Source organism: Eulemur rufifrons, chromosome 29 (genome assembly GCF_041146395.1).
Source record: "Eulemur rufifrons isolate Redbay chromosome 29, OSU_ERuf_1, whole genome shotgun sequence".
Lineage (NCBI taxonomy): Eukaryota > Metazoa > Chordata > Mammalia > Primates > Lemuridae > Eulemur > Eulemur rufifrons.
In genome coordinates this window covers 100,330,110-100,345,811 of record NC_091011.1, presented here as the reverse complement: position 1 = coordinate 100,345,811, position 15,702 = coordinate 100,330,110, and the positions used below count along the sequence as shown (strand labels likewise).

The 15,702-nt window shown below is 54.2% G+C and overlaps 1 protein-coding gene across 1 annotated transcript in view; it reads left to right on the top strand.

The window, feature by feature from the left end:
• NCAPG2 (non-SMC condensin II complex subunit G2) overlaps positions 1-15,702 on the top strand; it is a 56,519-nt gene that overhangs the window by 22,586 nt on the left and 18,231 nt on the right. Inside the window, exons 14-24 of the mRNA XM_069462719.1 lie at positions 187-339; positions 5,720-5,942; positions 6,486-6,589; positions 8,888-9,061; positions 11,397-11,467; positions 12,169-12,322; positions 12,438-12,611; positions 13,277-13,393; positions 13,478-13,618; positions 14,024-14,123; positions 15,257-15,444. Of these exons, the coding sequence (XP_069318820.1) occupies positions 187-339; positions 5,720-5,942; positions 6,486-6,589; positions 8,888-9,061; positions 11,397-11,467; positions 12,169-12,322; positions 12,438-12,611; positions 13,277-13,393; positions 13,478-13,618; positions 14,024-14,123; positions 15,257-15,444 (1,599 nt within the window). The remainder of the gene's footprint in view (positions 1-186; positions 340-5,719; positions 5,943-6,485; positions 6,590-8,887; positions 9,062-11,396; positions 11,468-12,168; positions 12,323-12,437; positions 12,612-13,276; positions 13,394-13,477; positions 13,619-14,023; positions 14,124-15,256; positions 15,445-15,702) is intronic.

The window sequence follows — 15,702 nt, the reverse complement described above, 5'->3', positions numbered from 1 at the left end:
CCACCGCGCCCGGCCAGTTCTGTGTTTCTTTCAGTTGTTGAAGCTGCACTAAATCATTAGAGGTTGCTTGTTACATGACAGCGTTTTAGGAGAGGTCATTTTCTATGGGCACGTTTGTCTCCCTGGTAGCTCTAGTGGAGACGGCTCCTTCGTCGAGCGCCCTGTGACCCGCGTGTCCCCCCGCAGTGTCTGCCGATGGTGCTGGACAACAGGCTGAGCCACCCGCTGCTGGAGCAGCTCCTGCCCGCGCTCAGGTACAGTCTGCACGACAGCTCGGAGAAGGTGAGGGTGGCTTTCGTGGACATGCTGCTGAAGATCAAGGCCGTGCGGGCTGCCAAGGTGGGTCAGCAGCGCGCGGGCTCCTCAGACCGGGGTGGGCCGTCCTTGCCCCAGAGGCCGAGTGGTCTCAGCGAAACCTATGACTGCTGTGTTTCACCAATTGCACGGGTCATAATGTTTTGTTTGGTGTTTTTAGTTGGATGTTTTAGAAATATTGCCAATGTGTGTTTTCTTTGTACAGATATTAATGTCAGCAACCCCACCTTGTGTTGTATTTTTATCACGTGTACAAGTTTGTATTGAACCATTGCATGTAATATTCACCTACCTGGCACCCAGTAAGCACTTCGTCATTGGTTGAAAGGTGCTGATTACGAGGGAGGAGGAGCTCGCTGGGGCAGTAGACTCTCGGTCGCGGGAGGAGGAGCTCGCTGGGCAGTAGACTCTCGGTCGCGGGAGGAGGAGCTCGCTGGGCAGTGGACTCTCGGTCGCGGGAGGAGGAGCTCGCTGGGCAGTGGACTCTCGGTCGCGGGAGGAGGAGCTCGCTGGGCAGTGGACTCTCGGTCGCGGGAGGAGGAGCTCGCTGGGCAGTGGACTCTCGGTCGCGGGAGGAGGAGCTCGCTGGGCAGTGGACTCTCGGTCTCGGGAGGAGGAGCTCGCTGGGCAGTGGACTCTCGGTCGCGGGAGGAGGAGCTCGCTGGGCAGTAGACTCTCGGTCGCGGGAGGAGGAGCTCGCTGGGCAGTGGACTCTCGGTCGCGGGAGGAGGAGCTCGCTGGGCAGTGGACTCTCGGTCGCGGGAGGAGGAGCTCGCTGGGCAGTGGACTCTCGGTCGCGGGAGGAGGAGCTCGCTGGGCAGTGGACTCTCGGTCGCGGGAGGAGGAGCTCGCTGGGCAGTGGACTCTCGGTCGCGGGAGGAGGAGCTCGCTGGGCAGTGGACTCTCGGTCGCGGGAGGAGGAGCTCGCTGGGCAGTGGACTCTCGGTCGCGGGAGGAGGAGCTCGCTGGGCAGTGGACTCTCGGTCGCGGGAGGAGGAGCTCGCTGGGCAGTGGACTCTCGGTCGCGGGAGGAGGAGCTCGCTGGGCAGTGGACTCTCGGTCGCGGGAGGAGGAGCTCGCTGGGCAGTGGACTCTCGGTCTCGGGAGGAGGAGCTCGCTGGGCAGTGGACTCTCGGTCTCGGGAGGAGGAGCTCGCTGGGCAGTGGACTCTCGGTCGCGGGAGGAGGAGCTCGCTGGGCAGTGGACTCTCGGTCTCGGGAGGAGGAGCTCGCTGGGCAGTGGACTCTCGGTCGCGGGAGGAGGAGCTCGCTGGGCAGTGGACTCTCGGTCGCGGGAGGAGGAGCTCGCTGGGCAGTGGACTCTCGGTCGCGGGAGGAGGAGCTCGCTGGGCAGTGGACTCTCGGTCGCGGGAGGAGGAGCTCGCTGGGCAGTGGACTCTCGGTCGCGGGAGGAGGAGCTCGCTGGGCAGTGGACTCTCGGTCTCGGGAGGAGGAGCTCGCTGGGCAGTGGACTCTCGGTCGCGGGAGGAGGAGCTCGCTGGGCAGTAGACTCTCGGTCGCGGGAGGAGGAGCTCGCTGGGCAGTAGACTCTCGGTCGCGGGAGGAGGAGCTCGCTGAGCAGTGGACTCTCGGTCGCGGGAGGAGGAGCTCGCTGTACAGATGTGCAGTTGGCATTTCAGCCACGGCTGAAGTGATGGTGCTCTTTTAGCTCTAGTGCTGTTCAACGTTTGGCTAAAAACGTGGGTTATAATATTGTTGAATTCATTATTACCTGGTACCACTGTGAGCTTTCTTTTTCTACAGGATAGTTCTCGGAAATTTATTTTAAAATGTTTGCAGGATTTAGGAGCAGGCTGGCGTGTCCGTGAGTGTAGACAGACTTGCGCATTCACAGGAGAAGCACTGAAGGAAGAGGACGTTTGTGTGGGGTGTGCTTGTACCCTGAGAGGCATAAGCATGAAAGTGCGGTGTGGGGGTGTTCATAGCGTGCTACCCGCCATGTGAAATGGGGAACGTGCATTTGCTCAGATACAGATCACATGTTCCTGGAAGAGAACAACAACTTAGTAGTAGGTGCCTGAGGTGAGGGGATTGGAAGTCCGGGGACAGGAATGATGACACCTTGTCACTGCATGTAGCAGATGTTGCTTTATGCTGTTTGCATTGTGATCTGTGGATTGTTTTGTTTGTTTTTTGCGATGATCTCTTTTGCCTGGGCTGGAGTACAGCGGTGTCAACACAGCTCACTGCGGCCTCAAACTCTTGGCTGGAGAGATCCTCCCACCTCGGCCTCCCAGAGTGCTAGGATGATAGGCGTAAGCCACCATGCCCGGCCCCCAAGTTTGTTTATGTTAGGAAAAAACCAAAGATATTTTAAGTGATCTATGTGGTGTGAATACCCCGTGTTAAACCCACTTGCGTTTCTTTGGTGCGTTGTTGAAAATCACTGGCTGTGGGCTGTGCCCTGTTCCGCTGCTCTGCCTGCCAGCGCCGTGCGGCCTGACGCTGCGTCTTCCAGCAGGTCTTGCAGGGCCCGTTTTCCAGCTTTGCTGCTGTCCTTTCAAAACTCTGGCTGTTTTAGGTCCTTTGCCTTCCACATACATGTTGGAGTCAGCGTGTCACTTTCCACAAAGAAGCTGACTGCAGTTTTGTTTTTTTTTTTTTTTTTTTTTTTTTTTTTGTTGAGACAGAGTCTCACTTTGTTGCCCAGGCTAGAGTGAGTGCCGTGGCGTCAGCTTAGCTCACAGCAACCTCAAACTCCTGGGCTTAAGCGATCCTACTGCCTCAGCCTCCCGAGTAGCTGGGACTACAGGCATGCGCCACTATGCCCGGCTAATTTTTTCTATATAGATTTTTAGGTGTCCATATAATGTCTTTCTATTTTTAGTAGAGACGGGGTCTCGCTCAGGCTGGTCTCGAACTCCTGACCTTGAGCAATCCACCCGCCTCGGCCTCCCAGAGTGCTAGGATTACAGGCGTGAGCCACCGCGCCCGGCCCTGACTGCAGTTTTGATGGCATTTGTTTCAGTAGCCTAGAACTAGTTCTGAATCTGGAAGAGAAACGTTTGGCTTAGTGTTGTGTTTGAAGTGTAATTCCGTTTGCAGAGGATTTTCGAGGTAATCGCTGGTGGGGGGATGGCGATGGCAATTGTAATTTAGTAGTGGGGGTCTACCTGAGAGAACCAGGGTGGTGCCGGGTGAGGCAGAGCGACGTGAGGCGTCAGAGCAGAGGGGAGCGCAGCACGTCTGCATGCCAGGCCTCCCCCCGCAAGCGCAAGGCAGAGCCAGCAGCCGGGAGGTCTCTGGGGAGGTTTGTGATGGGCGTACAAGCTAATCTGCCTGAGAGCTGAGGTCACAGAGGGCGCGATTGGCACGGTGGCCGACAGGAGGCAGGTTAGCTGTTGCAGCTACTGGGAGGGCGTCGTCCAGGGTAGGAGGGACCCGGGCAGTGCCGTGCAGGGCTGCCAGGCCCTGGCTGTGCGTGGCGTGGTGATTGGCACGTTGGTCCAGACAAGGGTTTCCTGCCTGTGGCTTCGGAAGGAATGAGAGCTGCACTGTCCTATTTCCGTTGTCAGCTGTGCAGGCCCAGGCACTGGGTAGAGCTTAGAGGGCCAGGAGATGTCAACTCCCTCCCTCTGATGTGTCTACTTCTTTACTTCATTTTATTTTTTTAAGAGACCAGGTCTGGGTGCGTTGCCCAGGCTGGCCTTGAACTCCTGGGCCTAAGCGATCCTCCTGCTCCAGTCTCCCCAGTAGCTGTCGCCACAGGCTTGCAACGCCCCCGGCCTGCATTTCCTCTGATTCTGCAGCTGTGCGTGGCCTGCGTGCCTCAACTCTGTTCCTTTCTGTGGTGCGGAGAGGCAGCGTCGCAGAACAGACGAGAGCATTGCGATCTTGTGCTGGTGCTCTGAGCCTCTGTTTCTGGCTGTGGAGTGGGGGTGCAGAGCCTCCTGAGGCCTGCGTTTGGGGGGTTATGAGTACGTAGCACCACAAGTAGTAGCACAAGCACTTGGTTTAGTGCTTGGCACACCTGGGTGTTTCCGGAAAGGGTAAGTGCTGGCAGCATTGTCACCGCAGCTCTGCAGTGTGTGACTCAGGTCACAGCCTGACGCCTCTCACCCACAAGTACTCGATCTGGGTTGGCGCGTGTTGGTTGGGCAGAAAGGGGCCCAGGCTGGAGTTGGAGATGTTACAACGGTCAGAATGGGAGTCCTGGTGTTTGTCTCTTTCTTGTTCTCTTAAACCGTGAAAGCGCTGCCTTTGGCTTCCAAGCCTTCGGTCAGCGTGGGAGCTCCATCGGTGGGACACTCCTGTCCCCGCTGCTGGGGCACAAGCGCTGGGAGCGGCTGCTCTGTCCTCTTCCCTGTGGCTGCTTGAAGCCCTGGGGCGATCGATGCTCTGTCTCCCCAGTGGGAGGATCTGAGCAACAGTGTCCAGTGTGGGTGGGACGTGGGGTGAGTTATTGTCTCCATGCCATTAGCTTTTCCAGCAGTGCCAAGAAGTGCCCGAGTGTCCCAGGAGCATTTCAGGAGGAGATAAGGACAGTATCAGGAGCTGCAGAGACCTTGTTTAAGTTGAGGGCACAGATAGGGCCGTTTGAATTTGCAGCACGAGGTCAGGACAACCCTGGGGAGAACAGCTTCAGTGGGTGGGCCGGGTGGTAGCAGCGGGCGCAGCACTCAGCGTGGCCGACGGGGGCAGGAGTTCACGTCCAGTGCGTGTGTGCGCGTGTGGAGGGGCTCCAGGGTTGGAACCAGGTGAAGATATCTAAATGCTGGTGCGGAAGATTCAGCTGAAAATCCTGGAAAGGAATCGGTCTTTGGAGCGATGGGGGGGTGTGGCCCGCCCTGCAGGTAGGGGCTGGCTAACGTGGCGCCCTGAGATGTTTCCTTTCTGTTACTCTGTGATATTTTTCTCTGGTCTTGAATTTGCTGCTCAGAAGTTTGGTGCTTTCTGTGGGCACCTTGGGGTCCTTTTAGTAGAGGGACACTGGTCAGTTGTGACTTGCGCAGGCTGTCTGGCTGCGGCGTCTGGGACAGTCTGGGCAGGGGGGGTTGGAAAGGGGCCCGGCAGTGCTGCCCCGGGAGTGTCCCTGTCCACACTGTCGCACATTTTCTTACTTTTCACGTTAACAGGCCAAAAGTTATGGTGCGTTAGAAACTTCCAAAGTGTTAGATTGATAATCGTAGTTACCATTTGAGAGTTTACCATACATCAAAAATGATGCTAAATAATAACCGACCCTCCAACAGCCTTACACTTGGGTGCCTTATGCATTGGTACTTCTTAAAATGCAGATTTATTTATTCTGACTGATTTGAGAGGAATTTTCTCGAATATAAAAATCAGTTCTTTTTTCCGGCATGCTCTAGACATTTTGCTTAGGCTGTTTTCAGGATCTCAGGAACAACGGTTGTTTCCCTCCGCGTGTGCTTTCTGTGCAGTTCTGGAAGATCTGCCCCATGGAGCATATCTTGGTTCGTCTGGAAACCGATGCTCGACCTGTGTCTCGGCGCCTGGTGAGCCTCGTATTTAACTCCTTCCTGCCCGTGAACCAGCCGGAGGAGGTCTGGTGCGAGCGCTGCGTCACGCTGGTGCAGATGAACCACGCGGCCGCCAGGAAGTTCTACCAGTACGCCCACGAGCACACGGCCTGCACCAACATAGGTACTGGGCTCTGCGGGTTCTCACTTCCTGTGATGTGTCCCCCCAAAGCACGGTGCACTTTACTTTTAAATTTTTATTATCATTATTATTTTTGAAACTGGGTCTCATTCTTTTGCCCTGCTAGAGGGCTGCAGTGGCTCCCTGCAGCCTCAAACTCCTGGGCTCAAGCCATCTCCCGTCTCGACCTCCCGAGTAGCTGGGACTACAGGCACGCACCACCATGCCCAGCTAACTTCTCTATTTTTGGTAGACACGGGGTCTTGCTATGTTGCCCAGGTTGGTGTTGAACTCCTGACCTCAAACGACCCTCCCGCCTCGGCCTCCCAAAATGCTGGGATTTCAGGCGTGAGCCACCGCGCCCGCCACGCGCTACGCTTTGTGCATGTTCCGTGTTTGTCAAGTTAATAAGCTTCACGCTTTAATGCATTTTTTTAATGATTTCCCTGGAAATAATTGCTTTCAACTGTTTTGGATTATAATTTTACTATTAGAAAGTTAATTTTGTAGAGGAAACACAAATTCTTGATCATCTTAACGTTGTAGCGAAGCTGATCCATGTCATCCGCCACTGCTTGAGCGCCTGCATCCAGCGGGTGATGAGAGAGCCGCAGCCCGAGGACGGGGGCGGCGAGAAGGAGAACGTGAGCGTGAGTAGAGCTGACGCCTAGTCGGGCGTGGCAGCGACGTCCTTTCCACGGCCCTGTGTCGGGGATGTTGTATTTCCCACTTAGTGCTTCGGTACTGTCATCCGAACAGATTATTTTGGAAGTTCGTAAACGATGTTTTTGAAAGAACTGCTGTGTGCCCTCTGTAGTTCATTTTGGAGTTGGAGTAGGATTTAACATAGGAGAGAAAACTTCTCTGTGTGTCTGGACTGGGCCTGGGTGCAGCGTGACTGGACTGGTTTCCGGGTGTTCCGTGGTTTATGATTCGGTGGGTGTGGTGTCACTCAAAGCCCCTGCCTGGGATTCTGCTGGAAACATCCCAGGTCCCCAGTTTGGTCGGAAGAAAACAATTATTTAAGACTTAGACACACTTATTACTTATAAGCAGTATCTTAAGCTTATAATAAATTCTTAATGCTTATGGACATCTAAAGTAAAATTTTTGGATCGTTTTGTAGTGCCCAAGTAGACAAGAAAATTGGACTTTAAAGGAAAATCACAAAACGAAGTTTATCCTTTGTGAAACATGTGTTGTGTTCACTGCATGATGAGGCCCTTGCATTATAACTTTTTAGGTCAATTTCTGAACCATTAGAAAAGACAAACATTTAGAAGTATGTAGGTCCATTGTATTCTATGCAAAAAGAAAAGCATTATTTGCCATTATAGATGTTCTCATTCCAGATTGACAGGGGTTTAGGAATACATAGCTGTATTGTAAACTATATTAGAAAACATGGAATTTGTCATGTAGCTGTTCTCATTCTAAGAACATCTATGTGGCTCATAGAAAACATTTTTAGAGTGGTCCTGTAACTTTTTCTCATTGCTGTATACTAAAAACCAAAGATGTTCTCTGCTAAAATAAAAAGTTGGCTTCTTATTTAACGAATGGTCACTTAGGAATTCAGCACATTCCTCCAACAATGTTCACAGGGAGGAGCATGGCTTCCTCATGCCAGTCGGCGGCGACAGGGGCTGCCATGCCGACCCTGGGTCGTGGGGGCCCCGCTGGGTCAGAGGACACCCCTGTCAGTCTGCTCCGGGCATTGCCCTCCTGGTCGTGGCCACGGTGTCAGCGGTGTCTTTGCTTTGTGGTCGGGTTGGCCATGACTCGTTTCAAAGCATAAGTGCACGTTGAGATACTTTCTATGGAAAGTACACTGTGTCCGTGAGCCCTTACTAATCAAATTCGTTTTTCCTCCTAGTATCTTGTTCCATCACGTTAGCGTAGACAGCACAAAAATACCAAAGCCTAACACGAAATCATCCTTTCTGTGTTGAGGTCGCTCCTTTCAGGAAATGGCCAGTGTGGGTCACTTGGCAGACTGCTGGGCTGTGCACTGCAGTCCCCAGCAGGCCGCCCCAGCGCGTCCCTCCCCAGTGACGGGCGCGTGGCTCGCTGTGGGGCTGCCCGCTCTGGGGAGCAGGGGCGTTGTTAGAGTCCCCTTGTGGCTCAAGCTGAACATCCAGAGCAGGGATGACCACACGCCGGCAGCCTAAGTTCGGGAAGACGGAAGTGGCTGCATTTCTTCTAAAACAAACCAGAGAAGCCCACGACTGTGGTCCGTGGTGCTCAGTCCTCCCAGACTGCGGGCGGCTGCGCTGACAGGGGCGTCTGCAGCTGCGAGGAACGTGGGCTGGGGGTGCCCCCACTCGCACTGAGGCTTGGGGTGAAAAGTAACATCTCCCCACCCCCCATAAGCCCTTTTTAAAGCATGATTTTTTAGTGATTTTTTTTTTTTTTTTGGTGAGACAGGGTCTCGCTCTTGCATGGCTGGAGTGCAGGGGCGTCATCGTACTGAGTGACATCTGTTAACAAGTCAGAAGACACAGAAAGAAAAGGCGTGGTTTTTATAGTGCTGCATTCCTAGATAGAAACGATAACTTATACATTTTGATTTTTAGAAGAGTTTTAGTTCGGATAAACTGTTAATTTAAAGGATATAGGGTAAATTTGACACGTAAGGGAGAGCTAAGGAAAAAAGCAAAAGATGTAGGGTTAATTTGGAAGTTATTTGTTGAGTGGGCTTTTTTCTGTTATTTTAATCTCTTTTGTCCTCATCTTTAGAACCTGTGAGTAGGCTGGCTTTTAAGAACAAACTCACTTCCCTACGAGAGTCTAGAGTAGGGAATCACGTATGACACGATGACAGACTTGGTGTTCTCTGCACCTCTGCTTCCTGTCTCCGATTCTGAGCCGCATGTTAGCGAGAGCGCCGTTACCTCTCGGTAGCTGTCATGGTTAGATTCTCTGCAGTGACGTCACCTGTGTCTCAGGGTCTAGACAAGACGTTGTCTGTGCACGACGTGGCGTCCATGGCGGGCCTGCTGGAGGTCGTCGTGATCCTCTGGAAGAGCATTCACAGGAGCCTGGAGAGCAACAGGGAGGCCCAAGCGTACACCGTCAACAAGTTTGCCGCCGTCCTCCCCGAGTACCTGAAGGTCTTCCAGGTGAGCGTCGCCCTCCTGCGAAGCGAGGCGAGGCGCGTTCAGGCTGCAACTGCGTCCCCGTCCCCGGTTTGTGAGGGGAGGGTGGGCGGTGCCTCTGCGGTGGCGGTGGCGAAGTCTCTCGGTCCTGCGGGGCGCACAGCATGTCTCCGCCTCCTGACCTCAGCACCCCTCTCCGTTCTCCCGTTCTCCCCTCTCGCTGTGGGGAGCGTGAGAAAGGGTTTTGGGAGCGTGAAAGTGCAGGTCGGCGCCAGCTCTGGGCGGTTGCACGGAGGCGTCACAGGGCACTCGGGAAGCAGGCGTGTCCCTGAGGACACCGAGTGTGTCCGTGGTGTTGGGGCAAACAGAGCCATGGGTGTGATTCCTTTTTTTGAAAAAATAATTTTTTAACTTTCAACTGGCAGAAAGCTATATATATTTGTTGTGCTCAGCATGATGTCTGAGATAGACATGTATTGTGGACGGAGCAAACCAAGCCAGTAACACACAAAGTACCTCACACACTTGCCGTGGTTTGTGGACTTGCTGTCCGTGGCTCTCACGGACGTGGCTGCATAGATCTGTAGAAGTCGGGTCTCGAGGGGGCTCGTCCGTCACGCTCCGTGTGGGCGATTTCCATCTGGGTGCAGGGAGCCTTCTCATTCCTTGACCTTTTTCTTCAGAAGGAAGGTCCACATTTCAGACCAAATTTAAAAAAAGACTACAGGTAAAAATGCAAGTTTATTCCCGACTATGAAGAAAGCATGGTTTAAGCATAGGCCGTAGGTCTGAGGCCCACCCTTCTCTTCCCGGGTGCCCCTCGGCTCCCTCCTGCCCCCCGACGAGCTGGGGCCACGAGCTCCTCACCTGTTTCTGTGACTGTCGGCCCTGAGGTGAGAGCATGACCTGTCTGCGAAGGTAAATCATCTTAGTTGCCGAATTTACCAGTAAATTAAAAAGCTCCAATAATTACCTTGGGCTGAGAAACCAGTGTTATTCCAGAAATGTCGGAGGAAGCACGGAAGCTCACGTAGGACACGGGTGGGTGGTGGATGGGCAGCGTGGCCTCGAGGCCCAGGTGGGGTCCAGGTTCCGTTCCGAGTGTTTCTGGGAGGAGGCATGGCGGCTGCTAGGAGCTCAGGGAACACCGTGTCCCCTCCAAGTGCGGAGATGACACTCGAGCCACACTGTGGAGTTGGCTGTGAGTCTCAGTTTGCTTGCGACATTGGGGAAATATTTTCTTCCTTTATTGGGATTGAGGGGTAAGGGCAGGTTCCCTGTAACTGAATACAAATTAATTACAGATACCTTTTGATTTGGAGCCTGTTTTGGTGTCATGTATATTTTCAGGAAAATTGTTATTTCTGTTTCCTGTAGGATTCACCATTTTCTCATTCTCCCAGCTAATACTTTTTTTTTTTTTTTTTAAGAAAAAAATGGTCGTCTCGCTCTGTTGCCCAGGCTGGAGTGCAGTGGTACAGTCATAACTCTTTGCAGCCTGAACTCCTGGGCTCAAGTGACCCTCCTGCCCCAGCCTCCTGAGTAGCTGGGACTACAGGCGCGTGCCACTGCACCCGGCTATTTTTTTTATTTTTTGTAGAGACAGTGTCTTGCTATATTGCCCAGGCTTTTCTTAAACTCTTGGCCTCATGTGAGCCTCCTGTCTCGGCCTCCCAGAGTGCTGGGACTATAGGTGTGAGCCACCGCGCCCGGCCAAGAATATTTCTTAGTGTTCCTGGTGGAGGCCGGGCCACTGTGTACTGCACCGTTGTGGTGACAGTGACACAGCTACAGCATACTGAGCACTGAGCACGTGCGAGGGCTTCCTGTGGGACAGTCCACTCTGCCCTCCCAGCAGCCTCGTCCCTCCTGCAGAGGCAGAGTGAGTGCAGCCGCTTCCTCTGTGTGGGACAGCTGTTGGGTTTGGGCTCTGCCGTGCCTCTCCCACCAGACCAGGCTGTTTTCCAGACGTACTCTGGATCGTTGTATGAAGTTCTCTCTGAAGAGTTTCCTTCTCTTATGTTCAGGATGCCACGTGTACAGAGTTAAATTTTTTCTGATAAACTCATTTCCATGGTGACATGGGGTTTCGTCTGTTCTGGTTACTGATGTATTTTCAGGATCTAGATCCGTACCTGGTACACAGCAGGGGCTTAAGAGCGACTTGCAAAGTTGTAACGTGTTAGGTCAAGTCTGATGATACTGGTCAGGCAGTTTTCTCTGCCCCTCAAGCACAAGGTTGGCTGGTGCTCCCTGCGGACACTGGGAGGACTTCTGCGGTTCTCACCGAGCACCTTTGCCGGTCAGTGTGAAGAGGCTCTCTAACCTTCCCTGTCTTGTTTTCCTTTCATGCTGACAGGACGATCGCTGCAGGACACCCCTGTTCATGCTGATGTCCTTCCTGCCTGCGTCGGCCGTGCCCCGGTTCAGGTACGTGCAGCGGCGAAGCCGGACCCTGCACCGTGTGCCGAGCTCCCTGTGCACGGTCGGCAGCGCCGGCGCGGCCTCTGCCCTTCCTCTGCCCGCGGGCGGGAGGAGACGCAGTGCACGGAAGCTGCCGCTGCACCTCCCCGTCGGGCTTGTTCCCACACCGGTGCAAAGTCCGAGTGGAGACGTGCTGTGAGCACGGGGTGCAGAGCCGGAGCCGTGGTGTGAAAAGAATGTGAAATGTTGGTTACACGTTAGAATGATACTTTGGATGGATTGGGTTAGATATGTTATTCAAATTAATTTCACCTGTTTCTCTTAAAATGTGAGTACCAGAAAACTTCAAATTACATCTGTGGCTTGCTTTTGTGGCTACAGTGTTGGTTGTCTCAGTAGAAGTTGTTTCTATTCCTATTTATGAGCACATGAATGCTCACTGATGCTAAACAAGAATGGTGGGAACTCTAGCTCTAGAATCCAACAGGTGTCGCAGGAGCCGAGGGCGCAGGGTTGGTGTGGCTGGCGTGGCCCAGAGCCGCCGTCTTGCCCTGTTCCGGGTGGGGCTCGGCTGACGAGCACGTCCCGACCCCTGCCTCGGAGAGCGCTGCGGGCTGAGAGCGTAGGGCCGTGACCCTCGGTGTTAGCTCTGGACTGCCCCCACCTCTGCTGCGCTGCGAGACCTGACCTGAGCCCTGCGATTCCAGCTGCGGTGTGATCCCCACCCTGAGAAGCCAGGAGGAGGGCACCCTGGACAAGAGCTACTGCACCCTGCTGGACTGCCTGTGCGCCTGGGGGCAGGTGGGCCACGTGCTGGAGCTCCTTGACCACTGGCTGCCCGGGGAGTGCCCCCCGGCCAAGGTGTGTTCCCCCCACGTTTCTTTAAAACTTGGAGAATGAGAATAACTGCACAGTAGAAGTCAGGCTTTTCCAGGGTGTGTGCTTTAGTTACCAGCTTCTCTCTCTCCTCTCGCAGAGGAACGCAGCTTCTAAACGTAAAGTGCAGATCCACGACACGCGCCCCGTAAAACCTGAGTTAGCCTTGGTTTACATGGAGTATTTGCTGACCCATCCACAGAACCGCCACAGCCTGCTCTCCGCTCCCCAGAAGAAACTTAACAGCCTTTTAAAAGCACTTGAGACGTCGAAGGTAACTTTGTACGCTGAAAGTTGAGTGAACTCGTGTGATGGCAGAGAGATGATGGGAGATGTAGATGTTCGTATCCGTGGTGCTACAGAAAAGAGTGAGTGATCTCGTCCAGCCCCTGCCCCTTGTGGACCAGGACGTGGAGATGAGGCTCAGGCCCGGTTCCCCGACCCTGTCTTTGCCGTGTGAACACAACCTGGGGTTTTAGAAGAGGCTTTGGGGTGCTGGACTCAGGCAGACAGTCGTGTTTCTCAGAGCACCCCACTGGGGGTGAGACACACACAGTTCTCTCCTGCTCTGCTCCCTCCATTGACGGAGACCTGGTCCCCTGGCTGGGCTCGTGCCGTCACCGGCAGGACACCCCCGCCATTGCTGCTGTCGAGTTGGGTGGTGTCCATGGCAAAGCCTCCCTTGAGCAGTGCCGGGTGCGAGGTGGCAGGGGCGCTAGGTGTGCAGGCGGAGGAGGGGGACAGGGCGGTGCTGTGGGCGGACGGTGAGCCTGCTCGCCTGGCCGTGCCTGCCTCACGCCCGCGCGGCGGCTCGCGCCCAGGTCAGCAGAGGTTGGGCTGCACCAGAGCCGGTGTCTTTCTGGTTCACGGGGGTCGGGTGCTGCGGTGGTGCCGGCCGTGTGGGACGCTGTGGTGACTCAGTGGGTTTCCGTGTCACAGGCAGATCTGGAGTCGCTCCTGCAGATGCCAGGCGGGAAGCCGCGGCACTTTGGCGAAGCGGCGGCCCTGCGAGCCTTCTGTCTGCTCTGCCGCCTGAGCATCCACCTCCAGCACCAGGTGCGCCTGCGTCGGGCTCCCGCAGCGTGGGCGCGTGTGGGCCGAGCCCTTTCCTTACCGACTTGTCTTTTCCTTGTCGGACAGTTCTGCTCAGAAGGAAAAGTTTATCTGTCCATTTTGGAAGACGCTGGCTTTTGGTTAGAAAGCAAAGTTTTACCTTTTATTCAAGATCAAGAAGAAGAGTATCTGAAGCTTCACGAGGTCGTATATCAGCAAATTATCCAGGTTAGAAATCTAAAGACACAGAAACCTTTCTCTTTACCGGGTCTGTTATGCATTTCAGGACTTCGCTTTCTATTTTAAGGTGGTAATTTTAGACATTAGCGTCACTCTTCTTAAACACTTACCGTGGCAGCTGTTAATCTAGAGTTTATGTCCTCACTAAGCATAATCTGCATAATTTTACACATTGCATGTACTAGGTCTTCAGTTATGTTTTCAGAATTCCATAAAATACATTCCTAGATTTCTTAGGAAACAAAAATGAAAATTAATGTATCTTTATGGAAATTCCTTTATGAATATCTGCTTTGTGAGGTAACTGGTACGTCAGGAGTGAAAGGGTCTCTCGGGCTGGATTTACTCCCTTTTCCATGGCCTTTGCGGGTGAATTGCGTGTGTCTCTTCCAGACGTACCTGGCGGTGTGTAAAGACGCGGTTATGGTTGGCCTTGGCGACCGGGCGTTTCAGTCGCAGCTTCTCCAGAGGGCTCTTGGCATCATGCAGACAGGTACCGCTGTGGTTCAGAGCCGCAAACGCCGGGCTCACTCCCTCCCACCACGCAAGTGTGGACTCTCACTTTTAAGAGACAGATGTGTGACACACACTAGCATGTGCCGGAAAAGGGATTTCTGGCTGATGCGGCCAGGAAGTTCACAGCTGTTTCCGCGCCAGACACGGCACCCAGTGTCTCTGCTGGGGCCCTTGGGGCTCCCTGTGCTCCGTGTGTTGCTGGCAGACCTCCCCACGGGCGGGCCTTGCTGGCCACACCCCCTGCGGGGGGGGCAGGTCAGGAGCTCTTGGTGATGTGCTCCCCGCCCCCACCAGGGCCCCTGGGAAGAGGCCACATGGGGCAACCCCCAAGGGAAGGGGCGGCTTCCCAGGGAAGAGGCGACATGGGTGACCCTGGCAGCTGGCGACATGGTGCCATGGCTACCACCTGCTTGGTGTTGGGTCAGACCTGCTCAGCGAACGAGAGGGCAGCCCCCGCGCCACTTGGGCTGGGGCGGGGAGCGCCAGGCCGCGTGCGCAGTCTCTGGCAGAGGCGAGCGCTGCTGAGCTGGGGCCCCCCAGGCCCCAGCCCTGACGGCCCCTCCTGCCCGCTGCCTCCGGTGCAGACCGGATTCTGGGTGGACTTTCACTCAGCGTCATAGTGCTGCCTTTGGTTCTCACTGAGACCTGTAGAAGCTTCAACATTGGATGTTTACATTTCCTGAAGCCCAGGTATTGGCTAGAAGAGGCAGAAAATGGTAACATTTAGTAAATTCAACGTTGAGTTTTGAAGATTGGCTTCAGTAAGTCTGTAGTTCAGTTTCTGGTTAATCTGCCTGTGGTCTCCTTCCCATGGCTTCAATGCACCCCCAGCATCCTCTCGGTGCTGCTGCTGAGGCTGAGCTCCGGTGAGGTCTGGGGTCAGGGTCCTGGGGTTGACCTTTAATTACGAGCAAGGTTTAATCATGAAACAAAGGTTTTATTTATCTATTTAGGTTAGAATTTAGATTAATCCGGTCAACCTGGTTTTTGGCCCACCAGTAACAATCTCTTTTACATTACTGTCGTATACCGGTGTTAAGTGAAAAATGTATCATGATTTTAACTAAATTGTGTGATTAGATAACTGATTTTTTTCCAATTTTTTTCTAGTGAAGGGATTTTTTTATGTTTCGTTGCTTCTTGACATTCTGAAAGAGATAACTAGAAGTCCCTTGATTCAGAAAACAGATTCAGATGAAGAAGTTGCAACGCTGTTTGACACAGTCCAGAAAGTATTTCAGAAAATGCTGGAATGTATCGCCCGGAGCTTCAGGAAGCAACCGGAAGACGGCCTGCGGGTACTGAGGCCTTCCCGGGACGGGTGGCCAGACGGGGCCCCAGGGCCGGAGCGTGTGGCGTCCCGGCTGCTGCGCGCAGGCAGGGCGAGCTCTGCCGTTGGCTCTGAGGGAGGCGCGGCGCCGGGTGTGGGGCTCCTTGCTGGGATCCGTCCTTCCTGGCGGGGCACACACAGTGGCCAGGAGGTCCAGAGCTCCAGCCATTCCAGATTCTGCCCACCAGTCTTGAGACAGGATTTCACGAGTTCAGGTCACAACCGG